Source organism: Eutrigla gurnardus, assembly GCF_963514095.1.
Source record: "Eutrigla gurnardus genome assembly, chromosome: 8".
In the NCBI taxonomy this organism is placed as follows: domain Eukaryota; kingdom Metazoa; phylum Chordata; class Actinopteri; order Perciformes; family Triglidae; genus Eutrigla; species Eutrigla gurnardus.
The window spans coordinates 24,428,981-24,455,963 of NC_139922.1; the positions used below are offsets into that span (position 1 = coordinate 24,428,981).

General features: G+C 44.7%; 1 protein-coding gene across 1 annotated transcript in view; it reads right to left on the bottom strand.

Annotated features, from left to right (window-relative positions):
- The window catches only part of cacna1fb (calcium channel, voltage-dependent, L type, alpha 1F subunit), a 31,459-nt gene extending 5,430 nt beyond the window's left edge, over window positions 1-26,029 (bottom strand). Inside the window, exons 1-40 of the mRNA XM_084016374.1 lie at window positions 25,858-26,029; window positions 22,332-22,579; window positions 21,955-22,055; window positions 20,858-20,963; window positions 20,121-20,260; window positions 18,543-18,694; window positions 16,689-16,841; window positions 16,141-16,337; window positions 15,937-16,040; window positions 15,670-15,821; window positions 15,121-15,195; window positions 13,847-13,928; window positions 13,590-13,616; window positions 13,360-13,520; window positions 12,529-12,754; window positions 12,190-12,397; window positions 11,367-11,487; window positions 11,115-11,187; window positions 10,946-11,033; window positions 10,814-10,874; window positions 10,551-10,647; window positions 10,194-10,323; window positions 8,445-8,504; window positions 8,263-8,369; window positions 7,391-7,478; window positions 6,032-6,139; window positions 5,821-5,873; window positions 5,559-5,705; window positions 4,886-5,087; window positions 4,610-4,768; window positions 4,420-4,530; window positions 3,415-3,498; window positions 3,042-3,170; window positions 2,872-2,937; window positions 2,673-2,764; window positions 2,378-2,537; window positions 2,161-2,288; window positions 1,480-1,576; window positions 848-950; window positions 537-638 (exon numbers count right to left, since the gene is read on the bottom strand). Coding sequence (XP_083872500.1) covers window positions 537-638; window positions 848-950; window positions 1,480-1,576; window positions 2,161-2,288; window positions 2,378-2,537; window positions 2,673-2,764; window positions 2,872-2,937; window positions 3,042-3,170; window positions 3,415-3,498; window positions 4,420-4,530; window positions 4,610-4,768; window positions 4,886-5,087; window positions 5,559-5,705; window positions 5,821-5,873; window positions 6,032-6,139; window positions 7,391-7,478; window positions 8,263-8,369; window positions 8,445-8,504; window positions 10,194-10,323; window positions 10,551-10,647; window positions 10,814-10,874; window positions 10,946-11,033; window positions 11,115-11,187; window positions 11,367-11,487; window positions 12,190-12,397; window positions 12,529-12,754; window positions 13,360-13,520; window positions 13,590-13,616; window positions 13,847-13,928; window positions 15,121-15,195; window positions 15,670-15,821; window positions 15,937-16,040; window positions 16,141-16,337; window positions 16,689-16,841; window positions 18,543-18,694; window positions 20,121-20,260; window positions 20,858-20,963; window positions 21,955-22,055; window positions 22,332-22,579; window positions 25,858-25,879 — 4,720 coding nt within the window. The 5' untranslated portion in view covers window positions 25,880-26,029. The remainder of the gene's footprint in view (window positions 1-536; window positions 639-847; window positions 951-1,479; window positions 1,577-2,160; window positions 2,289-2,377; window positions 2,538-2,672; window positions 2,765-2,871; window positions 2,938-3,041; window positions 3,171-3,414; window positions 3,499-4,419; window positions 4,531-4,609; window positions 4,769-4,885; window positions 5,088-5,558; window positions 5,706-5,820; window positions 5,874-6,031; window positions 6,140-7,390; window positions 7,479-8,262; window positions 8,370-8,444; window positions 8,505-10,193; window positions 10,324-10,550; window positions 10,648-10,813; window positions 10,875-10,945; window positions 11,034-11,114; window positions 11,188-11,366; window positions 11,488-12,189; window positions 12,398-12,528; window positions 12,755-13,359; window positions 13,521-13,589; window positions 13,617-13,846; window positions 13,929-15,120; window positions 15,196-15,669; window positions 15,822-15,936; window positions 16,041-16,140; window positions 16,338-16,688; window positions 16,842-18,542; window positions 18,695-20,120; window positions 20,261-20,857; window positions 20,964-21,954; window positions 22,056-22,331; window positions 22,580-25,857) is intronic.
- Window positions 26,030-26,983: the final 954 nt, after the last annotated feature.

Sequence of the window (26,983 nt, forward strand, 5' to 3'; positions counted from 1 at the left end):
AACCACAGCCAGTCCCAAAACATTGGGTGGATAATGATTTTAACACACTAAAGCTGGCTTTATTAAATGTCAGGTCTCTGGCAGGAAAAACATTTTTAATCAATGATTTTATTACCAAGCACAACCTTGATTGTTCTTAACTGAAACTTGGTTAGATCAAAATAACAGTGCTGCTGTTCTTATTGAATCAGCTCCTCCCAACTTCAGTTTTATGAGTGAAGCTAGAGTGCATAGGAAAGGAGGGGAGGGGCTGTTTTGTTTAATGATTCCCTCCAATGCAAGCAGTTATCTTATGGAAACTTTGCATCCTTTGAACACGTGGCTCTTCAATTGAATTCTTCTTCCAGAGTTGTGTTCCTAAATGTCTACAGGCCACCTAAATACTGTGCAACCTTTTTGGATGATTTTTCTGAACTATTTGTTGTGGTATTAGTGGTAGTTGTGCTGGTACGAGCAGCGTTCCTTGTAGTACTCTGTATTGTATTGGTTCTGGTAGTATCAGTGGTATTAGTACCTTCGTGTGGTGGTATTCGTACCTTCGTGTGGTGGTATTACTTCATCCAGTAGTTTTGGTTTCATCCTCTTCCAGATCTTCTTGATGATTCCCCTCAGCTCCTCGTTCTCCTGGTCAGGGTTACCTAGCAACGGCATGCAATAGGGGCGGGGCAGATATAAATGATTAAAACAATAATTATAATATAATAATAATATATAATAATAATAATATAAGAATAATGATAATAATAATCTCCTGGCAGATGTCGAATGTGATGTTATATTTTAAACTCTGTAATCACACAGTCTTGATGACATCACAGACAGCTCAGCCTGTGGACCAATCAGATACCTTCGGTCTTGATCTTGAGGGCGGTGCGAACCAGAGCGAAGAGTGTTGCGTTAAAGGTCACCATCCCGTCGGCGTTCAGAGGCATGTTCATCGCTACGAGGCGCTGAGGGAGGAAGAAGAGCAGGTTTCATCACACCTAAACTACTGGAGGTCAGAGGTCAAATAGATTTCATCATATTTAATATCCTCAAAACGTTTCCAGCGACCTCACCTTCCTTGAATTGTTTTCTTTATGTCATGTGACACGTAGCTCCCTATAAAGACCAAGTTAACTAAAAGTCCGTCCTTTTTAGAAAATAAAATATTCCAATGATTCAGATATTTTAAATGATCTGAAACTAATTTTCTCACAATGGACATGAACAACCAACACCAGAGTCCTGCACACAGAATCCGGGTCAGGTTCAGTTCCACACATTAGTCTACAAATTAGAAATACAGAAACTGTTCTGACTTGTGTGACATGTTTTAAAATGAATTTGCATTATTTGACGGAGGGAGTTTTGTAGCCGGATATAAATAAAAGAAGAGGACCCATAACAGAGCCCTGTGGAACACCACAGGAACTAATCATCATTATGTTGACATAGATTATGTATGATACCTTCAGTATACAGTGCAGCATATTTTACCTTGCAGGCCACTCGGTGAGGACAGAGTTTCCCAAAACCCAGTGGAGGCTGGATCCTCCTGAGCAGAGCGACAACGTCCAGGTGTTTAATCCGACCCCTGGAGAAGAGAATACAATCACTCATTATTATGCAGTCAAATACAAGAATATGTCCACAGAGCTACAACTTCAAGGTGCTGTATAGGAAACGCCTGATAGCAGGAAGAAAATGCTAGCCTAGCTTAGCATAAACACCGGAAGACACAAGTACATATTCTCAAATTCAGTACTTAAGTCCAATTGTACAATGCAACAAGAAGTCCTTCAGTAAACGTAGCAATACATATAAAAATACTCCATCACAAATAAAAGTACCACATTTTTGCGTATAGAGACATTAACAATAAAATATACTTAGATGAAAAGTGAAGGTATTCTTAATGCAGAATGGCCCATATAAGTGTTATTATAGAACTGCATCAATATTATTGATGTATTAATATCTGAGCAGTACTTTGAGTATAAAGAAGTACCTCAAAGTAGAGAACATGAGTACATGTACTACTTTCTTTCCACCACTGCAAACCATCACAACATGAAAACAACCAGTCTTTGTGCTAAGCTAGGCTAGCAGTTTCCCCCTGGTTCCAGTCTTTGTGCTAAGCTAGGCTAGCAGTTTGACTCTGGAGGAGGACACACATACTTGGCCTCTGGATCGTATTCAGACCATATCCTCTTGAATTCATCCAGATGATGTGGTCCCAGAATCGACCAATCACGTGTCAGATAGTCAAAGTTGTCCATGATGACGGCGACGAAGAGATTAATGATCTGAAGGACACAAACACATTTTATTATTCATGTTGAGGGGCACACATCTGTTCATACAGTCCTCCCCATGTGTGTGTGTGTGTTCTAACCAGGAAAGCACACAACATGAAGAAGCTGATGAAATAAACGATGGCGAAGTTGCTGCCGCAGCTGAACTCTTCTCCTGATTCGTAGTCAGACTCGGGGTCGCAGCGCTTCCCTGGAAGACTCGCCAGCATGATCTCCTGCCACGCCTCACCTGTCGCACACCTGCAAACACACACACACACACACACAGACGTTACACGTTGAAGATGTTTTTTAGGTTGTTGAAACAGATCAAAAACAGGTAGAGATGTCCTGACTACATTTCCCATGATGCAGCACGGTGGCGGCTGCTCTGACCTGAAGAGGAGGAGGACGGCCTGAGGAAACGTCTGGAAGTTGTTGTTCCTGTTGATCTGAGTGTGAGACTGCATTGCCACCTTCCCAAACGTCTGACACACACACACACACACACACACACCGCTCACATTATTTACTGATCAGCAGCAGTCATCTTCCAATCAGAACGCCCCCTGCAGGATCACCTACGTCACCTCACCTGCATTCCAATGACGGCGTAGATAAAGAAGATCATGGCGATGAGCAGAGCCACATACGGCAGAGCCTGAAGACAGACAGGAGGGGGTGAGACAGCTGCTGCTGAGCCCAGAAGGAAAGCCCCACCCCCAGGTGTTAGCCCCACCCCAGGCGTTAGCCCCGCCCCCTGACCTGCAGTGATTTGATGAAAGTCCACAGCAGTGTACGAATCCCCTCCCCTTTACTCAGCAGCTTGACCAATCGCATCACACGAAACAGACGGAAGAAGGTGATGGACACTCGAGAGCTGTCCTCGCCACTCTGAGAGACAGACAGGGAGGTGAAATAGAGATGGAGATAGGTAGGGAGAGGGACAGACAACATGTAATTACAATAAAAGACTTTAAGGAGGAATTCAAATGAAATATTTGATCTCTTTGTTGTTTTTCTTGAATGTTATTGTTTTTCTGAGACTTTGATAAACATCCATGTTGGCTGATGAAGCAGATCCTGGTCTGGTCAAGAGACCTCCATGCTGGTCCAGACCATCTGTCCGAGTACTCACGCTGAACTCAGTGACCACGATGTCGACGACGCTGCCAACCACAATCAGGGCGTCGAAGGAGTTCCATGCATCCACAAAGTAGTGCTGCAGGAAGAAGAGAGGCGGGGCGTCACTACTATGACATCACACTCAGACAGGAAGTATGGACTCACTATATATACATATATATATATACACGTTTCATCAGTAAACAGGAAATAGTGACGTTGTTGGGGACTACTTTCAGCAGCGGATGAATCCACATTTGTTCGTGTGATTGATTGAAGGTAGGTGGCTAGTTATCCAAGTATCTATGTATCTATAAATCTATGTATCTAGTTATCCAGGTATCTATGTGTCTATGTATCTATTCATCTTTGCGTCTATGTATATATGTATGTAGTTATCTAGGTATCTATGTATGTAGTTATCCAGGTATTTATGTATCTATGTGTCTATGTATCTATGTATGTAGTTATCCAGATATCTATGTATCTCTGTAACAATGTATCTAGGTATCTATGTATCTAGTTATCCAGGTATCTATGTATCTATGTATCTCTGTAACTATGTATCTAGGTATCTATGTATCTAGTTATCCAGGTATCTATGTATCTATGTGTCTATGTATCTATGTATGTAGTTATCCAGGTATCTATGTATCTATGTATCTCTGTAACTAGTTATCCAGGTATCTATGTATCTCTGTGTCTATGTATCTATGTATTTCTGTGTCTATTTATCTATGTATCTAGTTATCTATTTATCCAGGTATCTGTGTATCTTTGTATCTATGTATCTCTGTGTCTATGTATCTTTGTATCTATGTATCTATGTATACAGGTATCTAGGTAGCTATGCGTCTATGTGTCATGTTATCTTGTTATCCAGGTAGCTATGTATCTATGTATGTATCTATCTAGTTAGTTAGTTAGGTATCTTTGAGTCTCTTATACTCTATTCTAATTCTATGCTTTGAATGGAGCTTGGTGTCCGAGAGGAAGGACGTGGGTTGGTTTTCCTCACCCTGAGTCTGAGAGCCAGCAGCTTCAGCAGCATCTCAAAGGTGAATAGTCCGGTGAAGACCATGTTCAGGATGTCCATGATGTGGCTGAATTGTTTGGTCTGTTCGTAGTGCTGCAAGACAAGATCACAGAGTCCAGAGACCAGGTCCACATCCATCACATCATAGAAATACACAATGTAGAAGGTTTACCTGAACCGCCAGCGTGACGGTGTTGAGCAGGATGAGCACAAACATCACATACTCGAATCCCGTGGAGTTGATGATGGACCAGAACTTATACTGGACCGGATTCTTTGGGATGTAGAGTTTCAGTGGCTGAGCCTTCAGGGCATACTCCACACACTGTCTCTGTGGACAGGAAGGGGTTAACATGTACGAGAGTACTAGCAGAGTGTACAAGTACACACTGAGGCTGGTGAGGTCACACTGAATGGACTTCCAGCCCCGGGTCATGTGACCCCCTACCTGGTTCTTGTCCAGCTCACAGTTCTTGTACTCCTGCTCGCCCTGCTCCCTGAAGGTGATGATGACAAAGCCGACGAAGATGTTCATCATGAAGAAGGCGATGATGATGATGTAGACGATGAAGAAGATGGAGATCTCCACGCGGTAGTTGTAAATGGGTCCCGAGTTCTCCCCGTTAGCATCGATGGCTTTATACAGCAGCCTGCCCCCCCCCCCCCCCCCCCCACACACACACACACACACACACACACATGTTTAAATATTGTGACCTGTGATCAGAACGCTCAACATCAATCCTGATTAACTGCCGGTCGTGACTAACTGCTGGTCCTGACTAACTGCTGGTCCTGACTAACTGCTGGTCCTGACTAACTGCCGGTCCTGATTAACTGCTGGTCCTGACTAAGTGCCGGTCCTGACTAAGTTCTGGTCCTGACTAACTGCAGGTCCGGACTAACTGCTGGTCCTGACTAAGTGCTGGGCCTGACTAACTGCCGGTCCTGACTAAGTGCTGGTCCTGACTAAGTTCTGGTCCTGACTAACTGCTGGTCCTGACTAAGTGCTGGTCCTGACTACTTCACTGGAGTATTTATACTGCAGTACTGCTGAGACCGGGGTACTGTGACCTGCTCCACCGTCTTGTGACGTGGATCAGGTCTGGTGGAGGACTCACGCCGGCCAGCCCTCAAATGTGGACACGGTGAAGAGCGCCATCATCCCCATCAGCACGTTGTCGAAGTTGAAGTCACTGTTCTGCCAGAGTCTCTCCCGGACCATCGGGTGGTTCACGTCCCCGTCTTTGTAGACCACAAATGTCCCCCTGGGACACGCAGACCGAGAGACAGAAAGGCAGAGGGACAGAGACAGAGAGACACTTTTGACATCAGCATGACTTCAGCAGAAGCTGATCTCTGGTCTGCAGGACTAGGTCTTACTTGCACTGTTCAGGAGTGTGTTTGGCTTCGTCTGTGCAGCGGTAGAATTTACCCTAAAACAGGAACAGGAAATTGTTTAAAACTTTGACACGTGAACTTTAATTAAAAATATATATATATATATATATATATATATATATATATATATATTTATATATATAAACAGTATCCTTCCCTTGTGAAAGAAGTAGGAGTACAAACTCGTTCTCACCTTGAACAGTTGGACTCCGATGCAGGCGAACATGAACTGCAGCAGCGTTGTGACGATCATGATGTTCCCAATCGTCCTGATGGCCACGAACACACATTGGACCACATGCTGTCACACACACGCACACACACACACACACACACACACACACACACACACACACACACACACACACGTTTGAATATTCTGACCTGTGATCAGAATGCTCAACATTCGTCATGACTAACTGCTAGTCCTGATTTACTGCTGGTCCTGACTAGCTGCTGGTCCTGATTTACTGCTGGTCCTGACTAAGTGCCGGTCCAGACATCTGGGGCCCGTTGCACAAAACTAGGATTAAGACATCCAGGATAAGTGACTGAGCTGAGCTCAATCGATCCAAAACAATAGCGTCCAGGCTTAATTGGTTGCACAAAGACCAATACAAGCCAGGATGAGCAGACATGGATTCATCAAGCCAGGTGAAACCAATCCTGGATAGGTGCGCGCTCACGACTCCCTTACCTAACCTAAACTCTAACCCTAACCCTAACCAACGAAAGATCATATACCGGTACATTCACTGAAGGAATAATATGAGAACAAAATGCAGATTTTTCTCTAGGAATGTCATCAAAACATACTTTAATACTCCTCTAAAACAACGGGTTACAATATTATGACTTTATTCTCGTAAATGTATGACTTTATTCTCGAAGTCTGTGAATTTTTATTTTTTCTCTGTGGCTCTAATTTTCCGTCATTTTATATATATAGCCTTATAGTCTATGGGAACCTGTAAATTACCTAATGATAGCAACATCATCTAAAATCGTAATTTATCCAAAATGATTGAAATGAATGATCACAAATGTTTAAATAATGACAGTGGGTCTAGCTATATGTGATAACAATGTGTAGTGGGCAGTGGAATAACTATTGCTTTCCGTTTGTGGTGACTGCTGACTGAGATAAGGGATGAGATTAAATAGATCCTGGAACTTAGCCTGGTCTGGAGCAGGCTAACTCCACAGAATAAATCTCCATGGTAACTTACACCATAACATATCCTACTGCCCCCCTATCCCACTTTTGTGCAACCGGATCAAGGATAAGTTGAACCAGCATAACCAAGATATCCCGGCTTAATCCCTTATCCTAGTTTTGTGCAACGGGCCCCTGGTCTGAGATGAACCATCTGCTGGTCTATCTTCGTTGACTTTAAAAACAGAACTGTAGGAGATGAATAATCAGAACATTCATTCTAATTCTCTGATTGGCTGCTCTACTTGTTGAATGCCGCTCTGTGATTGGTCCAACAGCTCGGAAGAAAACAGCTACAGATACAGCAGATATCAACCAATGGGAGCGGACTGTTACCTTCAGTCCTTTGGCTCTGTTGATGGCCCTCAGAGGTCTGAGGACCCGGAGGACTCTGAGGATCTTCACCACCGAGATGGCACTGGAGCTGTAGACCAAGACCGGCACAGTGAGTCAATCTGCTGTTTACTTCCTGTGAAGGGTTGTAGCTGTTGTTCTGTGCCAGCAGAGGGCAGCACATCATAAAGTGATCAGCAGGCCAATTCAATACAACTTTCTGTTGACAAATAAATACAATTTAAAACCCAAAGGAGAAAAGAATCCTGCAAATAAGTGACATATGGCCACAACAAACCCTCGTTTGAAATGTGGTTTCATAAAACCACTGCCTGTATTTGCTGCATACTAAACAGGATAATACTGTAGAGAAGATATAGAAAGTTGCATAAAACTCAAAAAGCTCATGATCTTTATGAATATCTATGTACTTCAATTCCTAACTGACCTATTTTTGTTTTCACTCACTCAGTAGTTTTATGGTTATACATGGAATTCTTTTGACTATAGTGTTTTTCAAAATCATCCATCAGCGTTTGTATTGATGTAAAATCTAATCGAGTATCTCTGTTTTACTTTCTGGACTTGAAGAAAATTATCTTATAATCTGACAAACATCATAAGTGCAAAAATGAATTTGTCATGGGCCAGTGTTTAGTTGTGATGTTGTTGTTTACTTTTGTGATTTTTAATTTGTTTTTCGATTTATACATTACCATTATCTCCACATTTTTTGTCTGGTGAAAGAAAACCACGAGTGCAAATCAAACGACCTCTGAACTGTTTCTACTCGGCTAGCATGGCTGCTAATTTTAGCATGGCTGTTAATGTTAGCATGGCTGCTAATATTAGCTAGCCACACTAATGATACTGACTGAAGGAAGAAGGAGACCAGTGAGACACTGACGACCAGCAGATCCAACAAGTTGAACCAGTTCCTGCAGAAGGAGCCCTGGTGGAGGAACGCTCCGTGGACCGCCATCTGTACCGGAGAGACCACGTCAGCATCAGAGCAAGAGAAGAAGAACACACGGGATCCTGACGGAGGGGTCTTTACCTTAAACAGAATCTCCACGGTGAAGATGGAGGTGAACGCGTAGTCGGCATAACCCAGAATCTACAGACAAACACAGAATACAGAATCAAGACACACATCACACGTTTTACTCCAAAACCCCGTTCCTTTAAATGCAGAGAGGGAAGAATGTTGGCGGAGTCTGTCCGTCTTCATACCGTCCTACAGACGGACAGACCTACAGAGGAGGGACACAGAGATCGGTCTGGACTTTCTCTTCTTAATGTGAACATTCCTGATTTAACTTTGTGAAGGTTTACAACCTCAGAGCTTTTGGTCTTGACTTGGGACATGCCTTATACAAGACCAAGTCCAGACAGGTGGGTCCCATTAGAAGACCATCACATCCCAAGATGAGACAGATACTTTCCCAGTCACCACAGGAAAGTCTGAAGTCAAGATAAATCAAGATTGGATTAACAAGTCAAGACCAAAAAAAAAAAGTCAAGAAGGTCAAGGCCCAAGTGGAGAAGACCGTTTAGGTCCCAAGGCCAACAAGTCTCAAGTCAAGATCAATAGATTCTATATTAAGACAGGTATGTCCCAAGTTAGCTCAGGTAAGTCATCATGACTGAGTGCAAGTCCCAAATCGACACAGAAACTTAAGACCAACAAACCCCAAGTCAAGAAGGGCAAGTCCCAAGTTGAGACAGTTGACTCCAAAGTCGACTCACAGAAGTCCCAAACATCGTGTTCCAGTCCTGAACTTTGACAACTTTCAAGTCAAAAGGTCACAAGTGATCAGATAAATGACTCACTGAATTTTAACCCACAATGCATTGCAATGCACAATGTTTTTTTGGTTCCCTTCCTATGTTTGGGTCGGATCCCTCACCTGAAGAGAACTGAACTCCAGTGATCTGGACCACCAGACGAACCCGGTCCAGTAGACCCACGAGCTCAGGTGTGAAAGATGATGATGACATAATCTTGTTCACTCGTGTAGAAATCCAGAGGTTTTTAATCCAGAACGGAGGCTCATACAGGGTTAACATCCTGTGTGTGTGTGCCCGTTGTATGTTAGCAGTCATTTATTTCGTCAGCTGCTGCTAATTGCTATGTCTTGCATGAAGCCAGCTGCTGCACAGTTTGTATGTGTGTGTGTGTTTGTGTTTGTGTGTGTGTATGTGTGTGTGTGTGTGTGTGTGTGTATGTTTGAGTATGTGAGTGTGTATGTGACGTGTGAGAGTGTGTGTGTGTCAGACAGTAAACTGGTGATTTTCTCTCCATCAGTTTTCCTCTTTGACCAGGTTTAGTCACTGACCCACTTCTGCTGTGTAATCAGCTTAAGCCCCGCCCCCCCCCCCCCCCCCCCCCCCCAGTTCAAAGCACAGAGGCGTGTCAATGACATCACCAGGACATCGGACATCAGCTCTGATAATGTCTATCACATACGTTTGGACTTCCTGTCATCGATAGCTTAGCATCAATGCTAATGAGGTAACTACGTGTGATTTTAACGTTAGTGATGAAACTTATCAGATCAACAGCTGACCGCAGCGCTGACATACATACCATAATAATAATAATAACATTAATAATACTAAAACCAATAATAATGATATTATTATTAATAATAATAATAATAATAATACTTAACATAATATGAATAAGAATAAGAATAATATTAACAATGATAATAATGATAATAATGATCCATGCAGAGGAGGTTGTTGTGTTAAAGAGTTTAAATAAATAAACATATAAAGATTAAAAACAGATGAGACTCACATTGTTCCTGAAGGAGTGGGCTCTGATTGGATCCTCTGCAGCCAATGAGCAGCTGCTGAGGATGATGAAGACGAGGATGAGGTTGGTGAAGATGTGGTGGTGGATCAGAGTGTGACAGGCCACCCGTATCCTGCAGACAGACAGACAGGCAGACCGACAGACAGACAGACAGTCAGGCAGGCAGGAGGACTTACTGGTTGTGTCCCTGTTTAGACCATGAAGGCCGAACCGAGTGCCCTCTGAAATGAGACGGTCTGGTCCACAGAGGACTTCCTGTTACCATTGCCTAGCAACCAGCTGTGGTTGACCATGAAGAGCATAGACGAGGTCACCGCTAACAGTATGGATTACACTTACGGGTTGGTGTTGCTCAGACAGAAGAACGCACTGCCTTCTGGGATTGGAAGGATCTTCTCCTTAGGAGGAGCCAGGTCAGCCATCTTTAACTGGACTTCTGACAGGCGGAAGAGAGCGGAGGAGGAGGAGGAGGAGGAGAGAGGAGGAAGAAGAAGAAGAAGAGGAGGAGGATATAACTAATTTACAACCTTTTATTATAAAAAAAACCATGATGATGTAATAATATTTTTACATCCATCTTTAATTATAAAATGTAAGCGGACCGTCAACTCCTTCAGGAGGCTCCTCCTCCTCCTCGTACTCCGTGTCTTCGTCTATGTCCACCTGCAGAGACAAACCTCCATCAGACCACCATCCTCATCAGACCTCCATCCTCATCAGACCTCCATCCTCACCTTCACGTCTTCTTCTGCTGGCTCTTCTCCTGCCTCTTCCTCCCCCTCCAGCTCCTTCTCCACCTCCTCAGCTCCTTCTGTCTTCTTACTGGACACACAACAGGAAGTAGTCAACAGGAAGTAGTCAGCTCCTCCTCGCATCTCCTCCTTTACTCCTCCTTTCACTCACTCTTTCTTGTCGTCTCCATCTCCTCCGGCCAGGTTGTCCACGGCGATGGCCAAGAAGACGTTCAGCAGAATGTCTGACCCGTTAAGGACAGGAAACAGGAAACAGGAAACACTACCTGGACAACATTGCCGTTTTTCTTTATGTTGATGTTATTTAATTTCTGCTTCACTAACGAGTTTAAAGTCACATGACTAACTGCCCAACGTCCAATCATGGTGTGAGGGCTAGCAGGCCACGCCCCCTGGAGGATACAGTTACCACAGATGAAGAGGATGACAAAGTAAACGCACACAATCATCCCCGGGAACACGGGCCCGCCGTACGCCATGATGCCGTCATACATCACCATGTTCCAGTCCTCGCCCGTCAGGATCTGGAAACACCAGACCAGCACCAGGGCCAACACCAGGATTAGCACAAGGACCAGCACCAGGATCAGCACCAGAACCAGCACCAGGACCAACACCAGGTCCAGCATGAGGATCAACACCAGGACCAGCACCAGGACCAACATCAGGACATACACCAGGACCAGCACCAGTACATACACTAGGATCAGCACCAGACCAACACCGGGACATACACAGGACCAACACCAGGACAAACACCAGGACATACACCAGGATCACACCAGACCAACACCAGGACATACATTAGGACCAGGACCAACACCAGGACAAACACCAGGACATACACCAGGACCAGCACCAGGACCAGCACCAGGACCAACACCAGGACCAACACCAGACCAATACCAGGACATACACAGGACCAACACCAGGATAAACACCAGGACATACACCAGGATCACACCAGACCAACACCAGGACATACACTAGGACCAGTACCAACACCAGGATCAACACCAGACCAACACCAGGACCAATACCAGGACCAACACCAGGATCAACAACAGGATCAACACCAGGACCAACACCAGGATCAACACCAGGATCAACACCAGGACCAACACAAGGATCAACACCAGACTAACACCAGGATCAGGACCACGGGACCACGGAACAACGGGACCACGGGACCACGGAACAAGGGGACCACGGGACCACCATGTTACCTGGAAGCAGGTGAGCAGCGCCTGGGGGAAGGCGTCGAAGGTGCTGCGTTTGGTTTGCGTCTCGTCGAAGTTGAACTTCCCTCCAAACAGCTGCATGCCGAGCAGAGCGAAGATGATGAGGAAGAGGAAGAGCAGCAGCAGCAGCGAGGCGATGGACTTCATGGAGTTCAGCAGGGACGCCACCAGGTTGGACAGAGCCGTCCAATGGCTGAGCAGACAGAGAGTAACATCAGAGCATGACATCAGAGCATGACATCAGAGCATGACATCAGAGCGTGAAATCAGAGCATGACATCAGAGCATGACATCAGAGCATGACATCAGAGCGTGTTTCCTGACCGTGTGACCTTGAAGATCCTCAGCAGGCGGACGCAGCGCAGCACGGAGATGCCGAGCGGCGGCATGATGCCCAGCTCCACCAGGATGGTCTCCATGATGCCGCCACACACCACGAAGCAGTCGAAGCGGTTGAAGAATGCCACGAAGTAGTGAGCCAGACCCAGACTGTACATCTTCAGCAGCATCTCCACGGTGAACAGAGACAGCAGCACCTTGTTGGCGATGTCTGCAACACGGAGACGAGGCCACGCCCCCAGGTTAATCTGATCCCTGGTTAATCTGATACCAGGTTAATCTGATCCCCGGTTAATCTGATCCCCGGTTAAATTTATCCAAGGTTAATCTGATCCCGGTTAGACAGATCCCAGGTTAAACCGATCCCAGGTTAATCTACTAACCAGCCAGAATGATAATTTTTAAATTGAATACAATTTGAATAAATATTATATTATTATTGATATAATTGATATATTTATATTATACTATTAAAAGCGCAACATATCATATGATATCAGATAATAATTATAAACTATAGTATATTATATACTGTATAATATTGTAATAATATTAATAATAATATAATATTTATATTATATTACTATTATTTTAATATAATAAGTTCATACTATTATTTGTTTAAGATATTTAGTTATCTGTTTTTAAGTTTTTAAGTATAGTATAATTAAATAAATATATGAGACATGAAAGCATCAATAATTATAATACAATAATATCATATGATTTTGCATCATGGCTTTTACTAGTATTTCTACACTGTGGTAGTACTACTTAAGTACTCCGACAGTAACTGTGATGATGATGCGTTGTCACCTTGGACCTGCGTGAGCCAATCAGGTTGGTTGTAGTGCTCCGAGGCGCTGAGCGAAGTGTTGAGGAAGACGAGCAGCAGAACCAGCCAATAGAACGTCACCGACTTGACGGCTGTGCGACAGTTTCTACGACACACTCGGTTCCAGCGACGCAGCGTCCGACTGACGGAGAGGAAGAGTCAGACGGGCGCAGTGGGAGGAGGGGAAATGTCTGATGGTCAGTGAACTCACCAGCAGCTGATCTTCATCATCCGGGAGCTGAAAGGACACAAAGTTGGTTTGTTGCTGGTCCACACATGAACGGTGATGTCATCATGGTGTGTTGTGTTCAATGAACATTGTGTGTTTTTTGTCAGTGTGTGTGTGTGTGTTTATGTGAGTGTTTGTGTCAGAGAGTGTGTGTGTGTGTGTTTGTGTGAGTGTGTTTGTGTGAGTGTTTGTGTCAGTGTGTGTGAGTAAGTGTGTGAGTGAGTGTGTGTGTGTGTTACCAGCAGGACTGGCAGCAGTTGGTGTGTTCCTCTTCGATGTTTTCTGTGTTTTCAGATCCTGTTTCACTGGCAGGAAGACTCGCTGAGAAACAGACAGAAACACAGACAGTTAATCAGACACCTGGTTTCCAGCCCACCCTCATGTCTGCCCACCTGGTTTCCAGCCCACCCTCATGTCTGCCCCCATGGTTTCCAGCCCACCCTCATGTCTGCCCACGTGGTTTCCAGCCCACCCTCATGTCTGCCCACCTGGTTTCCAGCCCACCTTCATATCTTCCCACCTGGTTTCCAGCCTTCCCTCATGTCTGCCCACCTGGTTTCCAGCCCACCCTCATGTCTGCCCCCGTGGTTTCCAGCCCACCCTCATGTCTGCCTACCTTCATGTCTGCCCACCTGGTTTCCAGCCCACCTTCATATCTGCCCACCTGGTTTCCAGCCTTCCCTCATGTCTGCCCACCTGGTTTCCAGCTCACCTTCATGTCTGCCCACCTGGTTTCCAGCCCTCCTTCATGTCTGCCCAACTGGTTTCCAGCACTCCCTCATGTCTGCCCACCTGGTTTCCAGCCCACCTTCATGTCTGCCCACTTGGTTTCCAGCCCTCCCTCATGTCTTCCCACCTGGTTTCCAGCCCACCTTCATGTCTGCCCAACTGGTTTCCAGCCTCCCTCATGTCTGCCCACCTGGTTTCAAGCCCACCTTCATGTCTGCCCACTTGGTTTCCAGCCTCCCTCATGTCTGCCCAACTGGTTTCCAGCCCTCATGTCTGGTATATTTAATTGTGTCTTTCCAACAAGGAGATAGGTAGTCAAACAAACACATGACACCAGAGGCAGAGAACTTAAGAATAAAACAGGAAGAAATTAAACAAAACCATTACAGACTGTCCATACGTGGACTTGTACCTCTCTTGATAAAGGGGGACTTGAGGCTGACGTGGAGGGCCACGGACCAAATGCTGGTCTTTGAATGGCAGTGAGAACGGATCTGAACTGTTGAAACCGTCTTCATTGACTGTCTTTGTGTGTGTGTTTTACATTTGATCAGCGTTACTCTCTTTAAATGGAGGCAAGTCAATCTGGCCTGAAGTCAGCTGAAGTGACAGGGAGACTAAAACAGGTCAGACCGAGACCCAGATCCTCTTTCTACATTTAGACTGAAGGAGAAGCAAACACATGAACACATCTGAGGCTCACACAGAGAGTATACATATATACAAATACATATATATACACGTATACACATAGTATTTCCAAGAAGAAGGAAGCAGGTTTCACCATGTGTGTCGTTGGAGTGACTGAACCATCCAAACTTCCCTCTCTTCTTATCTGACAGATCTCCAAGAGACGGACCTGACACATCACACACATTCATTAAGACATTCATAGATTAAATATAAATATTACACTGAAGAGGAAAAGCATCATCATCAGACCCAAACACAGCCGAGCTCATATTGGCAAAAACAAAACATCAATTTCTTCCTATTTTTACAATAAAATCAAATATTTGTTTTCTTTCTGTAAAACATGACATCCATCCATCAACCAATCAGAGGAGAGAAGCTGGTCAAATCAAATGTTAAATCCCGCCTCCTGAGATCCACTCTTGCCTCTCTCGCCCAATAAAGCTCTCGTAAATTTACTTTCCATTGAGAGCTGATCTGAGATCTGTTTCTGCATCGTTGAGTGATGATGTCGTCTTAATTGTTTTCATTCATTGATGCCAGTTCACTAACAGAGCCAATTAAAGTGAATCTGCCTAATTAACACACATTAACTTGTGTTAACACACACACACACACATACACACACACACACACTTACGTGGGTTCCCGTGCTCGTCCAGGTCGTCCATATCCTCAGCCTGCGTGATCCAGTCCATGTACCCACACAGGTCCTCCTCCATCTGCTGCTTCTCCCTCAGCTTCTGGAAGTCTCCGCGGGCCTTCGCCTTCTCCCTCTCCTTACTGAACTCTCTGCAACGTCCACACAACGTCCACGTTATACCTCCGACCAACACACACTCACCTGTGGACCTGGAACCTCTAGAGAATGTCTAGAGAACGTCTAGAGAACGTCTAGAGAACCAACCCGCTGAGGACTCCCAGGACCAGGTTGAGCACGAAGAACGAGCCGAAGATCACCAGGCTGACAAAGTAAACCCACGGCAGCTCGAAGCCGATGGCGTCGTTCATCTGCACACACCACAGAAGAAGAAGAAGTGAGTCCACGTCTCCAACGCGTCTCCAACGTGTCTCTACCACGTCTCCACCTCATCTCCACCGCATCCCGTACCCAGTAGAGGACGTCTGTCCAGCCCTCCATGGTGATGCACTGGAAGACGGTCAACATGGCGAAGAAGAAGTTGTCAAAGTTGGTGATCCCCCCGTTGGGTCCGTCCCACCGGCCCCGGCACTCCGTCCCGTTAATGGCACACTGGCGGCCATGACCGGCGAAGGCACACGGCACAGGGTCGTCCTCCACGTAGTTATCTGGAACATAGAGGTACTACTCTAGTGCTCTACTTACTTTGAGGTACTACTCTAATACTCTGCTTACTTGGAGGTGCTACTCTAATACTCTGCTTACCTAGAGGTACTATTCTAGTACTCTGCTTACTTGGAGGTACTACTCTAGTACTCGTCTTACTGTGAACCACAAGCTATCTGGATAGTACTTCCTGTGCTAGTACTGTGTATATACTACTATATAGATATTACTGTCCTAGCTAGTATTTAAGTTATTCTAGCAGTTTGCTCTATGACTCAATAAATGAAATATTGCCTTATTATTACATGTAGTATTACTCCCTATCTGCTGGTATTCGTGGTGCGTTCAGGTACCTGTCTCTCTGTAGTAGCAGGTCTTGTGCATCCGTCCGATGAAGAGCTCCAGACCGATGATGGCGTAGATGATGATGACGAAGAGGACCAGCAGAGCGATGTGGAGCAGAGGAACCATCGCCTTCATGATGGAGTTCAACACGATCTGAAGACCTGGAGGACACGCAATGGTTAACACACACACACACACACACACACACACACACACACACACACACACACACACACACACACACACACACACACATACATACACACATACACACACACATACACACACAGACACATAAACACACACACACACAGACACACACACACACACACACACACACATACATACACACATACATACACACATACACACACACATACACACACAGACAAATAAACACACACAGACACACACACACACACACACACACACACATACACACATACATACTATGGCGTCAGAATCGTTTCATATTACTTGCGCAACTATCAACTGAACGCGTCACACCCGCGTGCTTTGACGCCTGTGCAGCACACAGCGCCTGACGTGTAATGTAGTTTCCTCATTGACTTATAATGGTCACGCGTTCACGCGCACGTTCACGCGTGATGGCTGCTGCACGCCTGTGATCACATTACGCGGAGTAACTACGCGTAACATTCATGCGTTTTTTAGCGAACGCACGCATTAACGCTCGCATGAAGATAATTGAACATTTTTGTCAGGCGCTCACATGTACGCGGAAACGACGTGCGCAGACTCTGTCACGCGTAACAAGAAGCGGCGTACATATGAAGCAGCGTGCGCACGTCTGTCTGTCACTGTTTGACAAATGTTGTTACGCGTTCACACGCACGTGCGGTCGCCGATTCTGATGCTGCGCGGCCGGAATTGACTGCTGTGCGCAACTACTCCGCGTAACATGAGCGTGTAATGTAGTTGCCTCCCCTGGTTGACTGAAATGAACAGGCCAACTACATTACGCGTTCAAGTTACGCGGAGTAGTTGCGCACAGCAGATCAATTCCGGCCGCGCAGCATCAGAATCTGCGACCGCACGTGCGTGTGAACGCGTAACAACATTTGTCAAACAGTGACAGACAGACGTGCGCACGCTGCTTCATATGTACGCCGCTTCTTGTTACGCGTGACATACAACCTGCGCACGACAACGCACGCACGCACGCACGCATAACAAATAACCATGCGTTCACACACACGCTGCTGCGCGTCTTTCTAAGTGTTTTGACATCGATTTACCTTCATATACATACACACATACACACACACACATACACACATTCACACACACATACATACATACACATACACACACACACACACACACACACATACACACATTCACACACACACACACACACACACACACACACACACACACACACACACACACACACACACACACATACATACACACATACACACACACACATACACACATACACATACATACACACATACACACACACACATTCACACACACACACACACATACATACATACACACACACATACATACATACACACATACACACACATACACACATTCACACACACATACATACACATACACACACACACACATACACACATTCACACACACATACACACACACACACACACATACATACATACACACACACATACATACATACACACATACACACACATACACACATTCACACACACATACACACACACACACACACACACACACATACATACACACACACATACACACACACACATACACACATTCACACACACATACACACACACACACATACATACACAGACACATAAACACACACACACACACACACACACACACAGGGAACTCACTAGGGACTCCAGAAACCAGTCTGAGGGGCCTCAGGACTCTGAAGGCTCTCAGAGCTTTGACGTCCAGTCCTCCAGGTTTCCCCGGGACGTGATGCGTGGTCGCCACCTCACCGGATTTATGAGTCATCGTCTCCAATACGACGCTGAACAACCTGCACAAACAACAACACCAAGTTTAAGATCCAAATTAAAAACGCAGTTTGAAGGTAAAAAAAACGCTTGACTTCTCTTGAAAACAGAACAAATAAAGAAGAGGAGTAGGGCAAGTATTGAGCCCTGTGGAACGCCCAAAACACGGAGTCAGCCATTTACGATTTATATTGATGTGTAGATTTACACAAAACTATTGAAGTTATTAAGAAAATCTGATATTCTAATTGGTTAACTACTTTATTGTTGCAATCTCAAAGATGCCCTTTAATTTCACTTTCACCTTCGTCCTCACTTTATTTATTATTAGATTATATTTAGTGGCAATTTTTCAGTACATCGGCCTTCAGCGACTATACAAGAAAATAGGAGAGCACAGTTAAATAGGTTGGTAAACCCACGCGGACCCACATGGGTCCAGGAATGTCTAAGGACATATGTTTAGCAGCTCTGCTAGCAGATATTTCAAGTCTGGACCACTTGGGAAATCGCTACAGCTGTTGGATGGATCATGATGTACTATTAGCATTCATAGCCTTTAGCTTCCAGCAGGTTTACTTTCTTCCTCAGATGAAATCACCGACACAAAGACCAGACCCTGAACTCCTCAGAGAGACCCTGCATGTCCCACATACAGCAGCCTCTTAGTATTACCATCTCTGACTGTAAAGTGGAACAGGGCGTCCTCGGGCAGCGTTACCATGACAACAGGCTTCATCATCATGGCCTCGAGGTCGTCCTGAGTAGTCACGCCACCGTCCTGCAGCGAGGACACAAACCAGCACGCAGGACTAGCTCAGAACCTGCAGGACTCATGTGACCTCAGCAGGTGACGCTCCCTTCCCAACGTTTCATATCTGATGGTATTCAGTTTGTTCCGGCAACAACCGACCCAGAGCTAGAGCCAGAGCCAGAGCTAGAGCCAGAGCCAGAGCCAGAGCCAGAGCTAGACCCAGAGCCAGAGCCAGAGCCAGAGCCAGAGCTAGACAGAGACCCAGACCCAGAGCCAGAGCCAGACTGTGATCCTGACTATAGGAGGGAGGATACAGAGTTTAGGATCACACTCAGCCGTCACAGAAACACTAAAAGGAGTTAAACTGTGACGTTGCTGCAGGGTTCTTCCTCCGCTGACCACGACAGGAAGCTGCAAATTGGGTTTACTGAACCGAGACTCTGAACCGGGAGGGCAGCTGGGGACAGGAACACAGACCCGGGGCTGGACAGAGAGCCAGGGTCTGAAGAAAAAAACAAGGACTAAAGAGAAACCTGGATTTAAATAGAGATCCACGATCTACAGAGAGAACTGGCAACCAGCCTCTTATGACAGACCACGCGGTCTGAAGACGGATCCAGCCTCCAAACAGAACCAACACCAAAACAGAACCAACACACAAACAGAGAACTCTGCCAGTTCTGATGTTTTCTCACCCGACGATGACGATGACGAAGTCCAGCAGGTTCCAGCCGTTGCGGATGTAGGAGCTGGGGTGCATCACCAGACCATAAGCCAGGATCTTCAGGAAGGTCTCGATGGTGAAGATGATGAGGAACACGTACTCCACTTGTTCCTGAGACACAGAGAACATGTTCCACTCAGATCACACAGAAGTTCTCAGGTCCTTACTGCAGGTCTGGGGGGGACCACAGACAATCTCTGGTTCCTCCTGGGTTAAGGGATTCATAGTCCTCACAAGTACAGAAAGACAAACATGTGTGTTTGTGGAGCAGGGATGATGACAGAGGGGTTAATCCTCTGAAACACTCACAAAATACTCCACATTCAGGTTTACCAGGTCGCACACACTCACTCACACACACACACACACCCTCTCTCTCACACACACACACACACTCTGTCACACACACACACAGCCGTCACTTTCATATAAACGCCTCCCTGAACACGGAGGACCGTTGAAGTGTAACTGAGAATGTTAGAGGAGCGAGAGCTGAACCATCAGAGCAGAAACGTCTCAGCTGATCAGATCTGATCAGAGAACTGTCAATCATCTCACATCCTCACCAATGACCTCTGACCTTCACAGCAGGCCAGGAGGAGCAGACCAACACGCCTTAAGTAGAATGTTTAACGGTAGAACATCTGAGAGAGAACGTTGTCTACCCTGAGGTTCTCTTGCTCCTCCTCCGTTCAGCACTGATCTCACCAGGTCGTGGTTGGTGGAGTTGGAGTCGTCCTCGGGGAATGGCTTCGAAACCCCCAGAGCAACGCAGTTAGCAAAAATGGCTAACAGGATGAAGATATCGAAGGGTCTGAGAGGCAAGTTAAGGAAGCTCAGCAGGGACAAACTACTTTAAAACAGAACAGAACATACAGAACTATGGAACTACAAAAACATTAATTATACAAAGGAAGTAGAGAGCACTGCTGTTACGTCGTAGGGAACTAGAGAGCACCAGAATTACACCGTAGAGAACTAGAGAGCACCGGTGTTACACCGTAGGGAACTAGAAGGCACTGGAGTTAGGCTGTAGGGAACTAGAAAGCACTGGAGTTATGCTGTAGGGAACTAGAAAGCACTGAAGTTACGCTGTAGGGGACTAGAGAGTACTTGAGTTACAACGTAGGGAAGTAGAGAGCACCAGAGTTACGCCATAGGGAACTAGAGAGCACCAGAGTTACACCATAGGGAACTAGAGAACCAGTGTTACGGCGTAGGGAATTAGAGAGCACTGAACTTATGCCGTAGGGAACTAGAGAGCACCTGAGTTATGCCGTAGGGAACTAGAGAGCACTGAAGTTACGCCGTAGGGAACTAGAAAGCACTGAAATTACGTTGTAGGGAACTAGAGAGCACCAGATTCACGCCGTAGGGAACTAGAGAGCACATGAGTTACGCTATAGGGAACTAGAGAGCACTGAAATTACACCGTAGGGAACAAGAGAGCATGTGAGTTACGGCATAGGGAACTAGAGAGCACTGAAGTTACGCCATAGGGAACTAGAGAACCAGTGTTACGGCGTAGGGAATTAGAGAGCACCTGAGTTACGCTGTAGGGAACTAGAGAGCACTAGAGTTACGCTGTAGGGAACTAGAGAGCACTGAAATTACACCGTAGGGAACAAGAGAGCATGGGAGTTACGGCATAGGGAACTAGAGAGCACTGAAGTTACGCCGTAGGGAACTAGAGAGCACTAGAGTTACGCTGTAGGAAACTAGAGAGCACCAGAGCTACGTCATAGGGAACTAGAGAGCACCAGAGTTATGCTGTAGGGAACTAGAGAGCACCAGAGTGAGGATACTTCCACTCGACGATGGAGAGGGCAGCTCGTCTGATTGGATTGTTGAGTTTCAGACAGTATAAGGCCCTGGGAGCTCGCTGGACCTGATTACTGCCCTGGACCTGAAGAGGAAGAGGGACCACATCATCATCACCATCATCACCGTCATCATCACCACCTGTTTCTTGGCGTGCTGTCTCACCTGTTTTGTGCTGTCTCACCTGTTTCTTGGCATGCTGTCTCACCTGTTTCTTGGCGTGCTGTCTCACCTGTTTCTTGCTGTCTCACCTTTTTCTTGGCGTGCTGTCTCACCTGTTTCTTGGCATGCTGTCTCACCTGTTTCTTGGCGTGCTGTCTCACCTGTTTCTTGCTGTCTCACCTGTTTCTTGCTGTCTCACCTGTTTCTTGGCGTGCTGTCCTCTCCTCCGTTGCGTCCCGGTTGAACTTGTGGTGGAGTGAAGGGTGTCGGTTCTCGTCATCCTGACTCCTCCCCCGTCATCTCCATCCAGCTCCTCATCCCATTCTGCGTCCCTCTCCTCGGCTCCTCCTTCTCCTTCACCCCCCTCTCCTCCCTCCTCCTCTTCCTCACCGTCACCTCCTGCCTCCTCCCCATCCACTGCATTGGTGTAGCCATTACGACCAGCACCTTGAGAACGATGAAGATTCAGAGAGATGATGTCATCACTGTCAACAGTAAACTTCTACATGATATTCCCACATTTTACTCATAGTGGAGTATAAGTACTTTTACTCATAGTGGAGTATTACCAGTGTGTATTAGTACTTTTACTCCAACTGATGTATTACCAGAGTGTGTATTAGTACTTTTACTCATAGTGGAGTATTACCAGAGTGTGTATTAGTACTTTTACTCATAGTGGAGTATTACCAGAGTGTGTATTTGGTACTTTTACCCATAGTGAAGTATTACCAGAGTGTGTATTTGGTATCTTTACTCATAGTAGAGTATTACCAGAGTACTTTTACTCATAGTGGAGTATTATCAAAGTGTGTATTAGTACTTCTGATGTGAAAGAGAAAACTGGATGACAGAAGAGAAGAAGAGAAAGATGAATGTGATGGTTTTCCAGAGGAAGTGAAAACAGAAATATTGTAGTGAACAGCTGTGACCTAGATCTATCTGTGTGTGTGTGTGTGTGTGTGTGTGTGTGTGGGTTGTGCGTGTGTGTCATCTGGACCATGATTGATGTGTTAGTACCTGAGGACCCTGAACACACATAAACCCAGTGATGGACAGTCAGGTCACATGACGCAATCTTTCCTCGACTATTGTTGCTGTTGCTGGATGTTCAACAGAGCTGCTAGCAGGACGAGCTAAGTTAGCCAGCTAGCTAGCAGGCCTAGCTTACAGCCGTGTTGGTCACGTACCTAGCTAAGTTAGCTAGCTAGCTAGCAGGCCGAGCTAACAGCCATGTTGGTGTCATACCTAGCTAAGTTATCTAGCTAGCTAGCAGGCCGAGCTAGCTAAGATGTCGTTCACATGAAACAAATCTATTATTTTCATGGCGAGTGGGCGGGGCTTAGTCCGCCACTGAGTCCCTTTTTTATACGTTGGTCTCGTGTAATAACAGAGTACGAGTGGCTCGGTGTATTTCCTGGAAACACTCCTCACAGGTTCACGTGGCTCAGAGGAACAGATGTGACCCAGAACCAGAGGACGCATCGCCGCCGCATCACCGCACTCTGATGACTTTCAAAATAAGACTTCCTGTCCTGTGAGAGATGGACCCAGATACATTGGGTCTGACAATCAGGCTTCCCTCCCCTGAACCCAGACCTGGTAGCGTCCCAGCAGGTTTGTCAAACGTCCAATGAGCCGCTCCGGTTCAGACGGAGCAGGTCACATGACTGTGGGTCACGTTGCTCCTTCCTGTGGAGGAGCTGCTTCCCCCGCAGGATGACTAAGACCCGACTAATTAGCCCCGAATTATCCCGCGTCAACTCACATCATCATGACAACAGTGTGTGTGTGTGTGTGTGTGTGTAGTGATGTGTGTGTGTGCGTGTGATGGGGGGCATCCATCACTGGCACACAACCCTTTATCCGCCTTGTTAACTTTCTACTTCTCACTGCCTCGATTCTCACTGTGTGCAGTTAATAATACACAACCATAGTTAGGTTGAGACTAAACTACATAGTAAGGTTGAGGAGACTAAACTACATAGTTAGGTTGAGACGACTAACCTACATAGTTAGGTTTAGACTAAACTACATAGTTAGGTTGAGACTAAACTACATAGTTAGGTTGGGACCAGTAACTTCATTGTTAGGTTGAGACCAGTAAACTACATAGTTGGGTTGAGACCACTAAACTATATAGTTAGGTTGAGACCACTAAACTAAACTACATAGTTAGGTTGAGACCACTAAATTCAACTACATAGTTAGGTTGAGACCGCTAAACTAAACTACGTAGTTAGGTTGAGCCTTACATTCACTCTCACTGTTATTTGGAAAATAAATGATGTTTATTTCAAACTTTCCTGATGAATGTTTTTTACTTTAATAAAAAATAAAGTAAATACATTATTTCAGTGTGTCATAATGAAGCTAACAGACTACCTGGTGGTGTGTTTGAGGACGCTCGGACACCTCAGTTGACTGTTGAACCTTTTGTCTTGGGAGGAATCAATAAAAGGACTTCCTGTGTGTCTCACCTTCCTCTGAGGATTAGATCAAGTTCAAATAAATCCTCGTTTCAGGGAACAAAAGGGCGGATTTACTCTGCTGCCATGGCAACTGATGATGTCACGCCTGTTAATGCTCATTTCCATGACAACGTTATCACCATCTTAACTGAGCCAGCAGAGAGCAGGAAGTCTGATCCACCAGGAGGATTTAAGTCTCCAAAAGATGGAGGTCGTGACCGCCGTTTACCCGTCCTGACTCAGGTCAAAGGTCACAGTGTGTACTTGGTCAGCTGACTGAGGCTCTTGTGAACGTTTCTACGTGAAAACGTTTCTACGTGAAAAACGTTTCTATGTGAAAAACTTTATACGTGAAAAACATTTCTATGTGAAAAATGTTGCTACGTGAAGGTTTCGCCAACTTTCCGTTAACTTGTTTTTTTTCCTCTGATGGATTTAAGAAACACAACTATTTATTTCTGATGTTATTTACTTTCCTCTTTTTCTTGTGAAACTTCGAAGATGTTTACGTGTTCAAGCCTCTAAAAGTGGACCTCCTCAGAGTGGACCTCCTCAGAGAGGTCTTCCACAGAGTGGACCTCCACAAAGTGGATCTCCTCAGAGTGGCCCTCCTCAGAGAGGTCTTCCAAAGAGTGGTCCTCCTCAGAGAGTACCTCCACAGAGTGGACCTCCACAAAGTGGATCTCCTCAGAGTGGACCTCCACAGAGGGGATCTCCACAGAGTGGACCTCCTTAGGGAGGTCCTCCACAGACTGAACCTCCTCAGAGTGGACGATCGACAGCCTCATTGGTCAGCTGGCTGCTCAGGTGCATCAGTTAGCTGATGATGTCACACAGGTAAAGGTGACCAAACCCTGTTATTATTTCTGTTTACTTTATCTATAAACTATCAACTCATACCAATCAGAGATCCTTCTTTATTGATATAATTATTATCATTGTTATTATTATTGTATGTGCAGATCTTTACTGCCGTTTATCTGATTATTGTAACAATTATATTTAGTCACATTCAGAGTTACTCCAAGAAGAAGACCAGGGGATGAGGCTGAAAGCACAGTAAGTAGACCTTGTTGTTTCTGATTTGATTGTTTGGTCTAAAAACATAATTAATACAAATGTTTCAGATTAAATTCACAACAACCGACGATGCGTTCAAATGCCTGTTATACGACCTGTAAATGTGGAACTGTTTTCCTGTAAAGTGAAACAGCTGATCGGTGTCACATGATGACAGTAAATAAACAAACTTACTTTTGAGTCGCTCCTCCAACATTTTCTCTCAGCTGCTGAAAACACCGACGATCATCTTCAATCACTTTCCTCATCAGCTGCTGCTTCTTCTTCTTCTTCTTCTTCTTCTGGTCCACAAGCACCGGGATCAATAAACCCAACCCTCTTCCTCTTCCTCCTCCTCTTCTTCTTCTTTTTCGGCTACAAATCAATTCATCGATTTAAATCCAAAAGAAAAAGGAAGAGCAGAGAAAATGAATCCAGATAAATGTGAGGAGAGAAATTCTGCTTTTTCAGCTCGGCTTGACTAATCTGACACTCTCTCTCTCTCTCTCTCTCTCTCTCTCTCTCTCTCTCTCTCTCTCTCTCTCTCTCTCTCTCTCTCTCTCTCTCTCTCTCTCTCTCTCTCTCTCTCTCTCTCTCTCTGTTCATCTCTCTCTTCCTCCCAGTTGGGATTAAACAGAGAGATTTAAAGGGGAGGGCAGCTGGAGAATTAAAGGCGACAGAGAATAAAAATCATCAGCTTTTATAATTGAAACAAGCTTCAGTCAAAAGAAAAATGGACGATCGGGATTATAGTTTGAATTTTAGAATTTTTATTTATTTTATTTTATTTTAAATATTTCCTCAGATACCACATTTAATAAATAAATATATATAACTATATAACTATAAGTAAAAACATATTTATGTTATATATCTATAAGTAATAAATAATGGATATTTGATTTATATATCTATAAGTAATACATAAAAATATATTTTATATATCTATAAGTAATAAATACATCTATATTTGATATATCTATAAGTAATAAATGAATAGATATTTTTATATCTATAAGTAATAAATAGATATTTTGTAAATCTTTAAGTAATAAAGAAATTGATATTTTATAAATCTATGAGTAATAAAGAAATAGATATTTTTAAGTAATAAATAGATATTTTATAAATCTATAAGTAATAAATAAATAGATATTTTATTTATATATCTATAAATAAAAAATACATAAATATTTTTATATAATTTAAAAGTAATAAATAAATGGATATTTTATATATATATATATATACTGTATATGTAAGTAAAAAATATATAGATATATATTTTATACATCTATAAGTAATAAATAAATATATATAT